The following is a 2,919-nucleotide window of genomic DNA, read 5'->3' as shown; positions in this document are numbered from 1 at the left end:
TCAGCAGGAGGAGCTTCTGGCTCTCCAGGCTCGGCAAATGGGGCCACCTCTTCCGGTGCTTTCTCCTCCTCCTCCTCTTCTTCTTCCAGGACCTCTGCCTCATGCATCTCAGGCACTGCAAAGATATTAGTGTGTTTCATTTTACATCGGTGAAAACACATGCCAAGTAGGAACAAAACCCAGGGCAACACAGACACAGAACATCACGAGAGCCACCTCAAAAACCTCACACACATGTGCAGCACTGTTTACCCAGCATGCAAAACCTTGACAGTCTCAGCTTGGAAACAGAGACAGACCAAGAGAGGGTAGGACAATGCTTAAGAGAAGAAGAAGATGAAGTATCTATCTTCCTTGTTAAGTTATCCATGAAGACAGGTACCTCTGAGTGCTGGAAGCTCTGGTGCTTTGGCAATGGCCACGGGTACTTTTTCCTCAGGAGTAGCCTTGCTGGGCACCTTGGGTGCTTCAAAGATATTAGTAACAGTCAGTTTTGTACAGTAACAGCAGGAGGATGAACAATGAAACGTAAACTAGAGATGCGCTCATGAAGGCAGCCAAACTGGTCTCATGATGTTGACCCACGTCTCTCTCACTCACTGACTCGCATACACACAAATCCACACATGGACACAGGCACAGAGTGGTGAGGCCAAGTACGTTCTGTGAGAAGAGTGTTGGCTATGTTGAGGTACTGCTTGAGGGTGAGTGTGAATTAGGATAGCCCTGCTCTGCACTCAGCAGCCTTCCCTCCCTGGGTGGAGAGACTGTCTTTCTCAGGCCTGCTGGGATGTGACTCTTCCCTGGGAGCAAGCTCAGTCCACATCTTATCTGTGGCCATTTGTCATGAAGCTGCTGGTGCTTTGAATTCAGCAGTGTAGGCAGTGACAATGTGAGGAACCCAATATTTCTCCTTTTCCCTATTTCTGTCCTTCTCTTTTTCCATTGTTTGTTTATGCTTTTCTCCTTATTGCTATTTTTTCTTCTCCTAAGTAGCTCTTTTACCTCAATTTTCAATTCACTGTGGCAACTTCCACTGCCTGTGTGGTTCAACAAATTTTATGACCATTCCTTGTTCATTATAAACTTAAAAATTATCAGTATTTTATTTAAAAACTTCATGTTTTGTCATTTCTTCTTACTACCATCATTTTACTAATTTCTCAGTAAAAATTGGTTATTCATTTTGGAAGATTCATGACTATCATATGCACTAACAGAGACTGTCGAAAGACTCATGGAGACTTTCACTGTGCCAGTATAAGATAAAAACATTGGGCAATAATCTCAAAAACTTCTTACGAAGTTTTAAAATATAACATGTTAGTATCCGCTGATTCAGAATAAAAACTCAAACCAGTAAATTCGAAATATCATTTGGGTTGCTTTTACAAAATACTAGATAATTGAAGTACTAATGGATAAACATCACAGAACGTAGAAATTTCCGGTAATCACAAATGGACAGGAAAATAGACATCAGAGGCAACACATAAGACAGTAAGAAACAGCCTCATTGAGGCTGAGGCACAGGGCAACAGGTACCTCGATCTGGTGCAGGTTCTGGCTTTTTTGGCACAGTTATAGGTGTGGGCTCTTCCAGAACTTTCTTGGGCACCTTGGGCACTTCAAAGATATTAGTATATTTTAGTTTTGTGGGCACTACAAGAGTATATGAAACAGTAAGACAATCCACAATACATGCACACGATATTGTCTGAGAAAGCGCTGTGGTTACATGCAGTCATCCGTTACTCTTTGCTTTAGGGTGCCAAATACGTCACGCAAGAGATGGGAAGTCTTTTGCTAGCCAATCTACCTCAAGTATACTGGCATTAAGATACTTTTAAAGAGGCAGAGAACCGATACTGCTGCTGTCATCCAGCAATACAGTCTAGTTGAAAATCCAGGGATGCAACATAATGTTGAAGACTTACTTGCAGGCTCGTCTTCAGAGCAACATGTTATTTTGTTTAAACTAAATATTCAGTAAATGTTAATTCTTAAACTTTACAAAAAGTTCAGAAAGCTGCAGATGATATTTTATAAGGAATTTAATCTAATTTTTCTACCATGTTTTTAACGCTCCACGTTGCACTTTGCATTTCTAAAGCACCTATGTCCAAGAGGACATTGACAGAAAAATTAGCACAACTTCAGTCCGGAAGAGCATGATGTTGTTTTCTTAGTGTTGATACTAATAGTGATGACATATACCTTTGGCTGGTGGTGATTCTGGTTTTTTGGGTACAGCAGCAGGGATTTTCTCTAGTGGGACAGCTTTCTTGGGCACCTTGAACACTTTAAAGATATTATTTTCTCTTAATTTCACAGTTAAAAACATACAGCAGATCATAACATGATAAAATCGAGATGTTTAGATATTTCTAACACTGTAACATTCCTCTAGTGACTGGTGTGTTAGTCACATATGCAAACATATGCAGAGCAGTGGCTAGGGGTAGAGGACACATAACAAGTCTTACACAAGAAGGGAAAACAAATGAAAATATTATTCAATACTCTAAAATAAGAAGCAACTACCCCAGAAGATATACCTTTAGCTTGAGGAACTTCTGGTTTCTTGGGCACAGCCGTAGGCTTCGGGGGAGAGATGACTGGCTCCTCCTCTTGTGGTTCCTCCACCTTGGCCACTTCAGGCACTTTAGGTATATTGGATACTTTTACTTGACTGAGCTCAAGGTAAACAAAGAGCCAAAAGGCAAGCAGCAAAGTGGAAAAGTAAACCCTTAATAGACTACCAGGGAGCCCCCTTCAGACAACCACTCTTTCTTTAGGTGGACTAAATGCAGTGAAGAGCCAAGGGATGGGCTTAGGAGAGAGCACATACTGATGAGCCCCACCCACTCCTGCAAGCATGTACAGGTATATACAGACACAGCATGACCAAATGCCACT

At 41.6% G+C, this 2,919-nt stretch overlaps 1 protein-coding gene across 1 annotated transcript in view; it reads right to left on the bottom strand.

Moving 5' to 3' along the window:
• Positions 1-2,697, bottom strand: part of LOC104489626 (titin-like) — a gene marked incomplete at both ends in the record, with an annotated part of 16,547 nt that extends 13,850 nt beyond the window's left edge. Inside the window, 3 exons of the mRNA XM_010131804.1 lie at positions 383-466; positions 1,546-1,662; positions 2,559-2,697. Coding sequence (XP_010130106.1) covers positions 383-466; positions 1,546-1,662; positions 2,559-2,697 — 340 coding nt within the window. The remainder of the gene's footprint in view (positions 1-382; positions 467-1,545; positions 1,663-2,558) is intronic.
• Positions 2,698-2,919: the final 222 nt, after the last annotated feature.

The sequence above is a fragment of the Buceros rhinoceros genome, unplaced genomic scaffold, assembly GCF_000710305.1.
Source record: "Buceros rhinoceros silvestris isolate BGI_N320 unplaced genomic scaffold, ASM71030v1 scaffold45992, whole genome shotgun sequence".
NCBI lineage: Eukaryota > Metazoa > Chordata > Aves > Bucerotiformes > Bucerotidae > Buceros > Buceros rhinoceros.
This window is presented reverse-complemented; position numbering and strand designations above follow the sequence as displayed.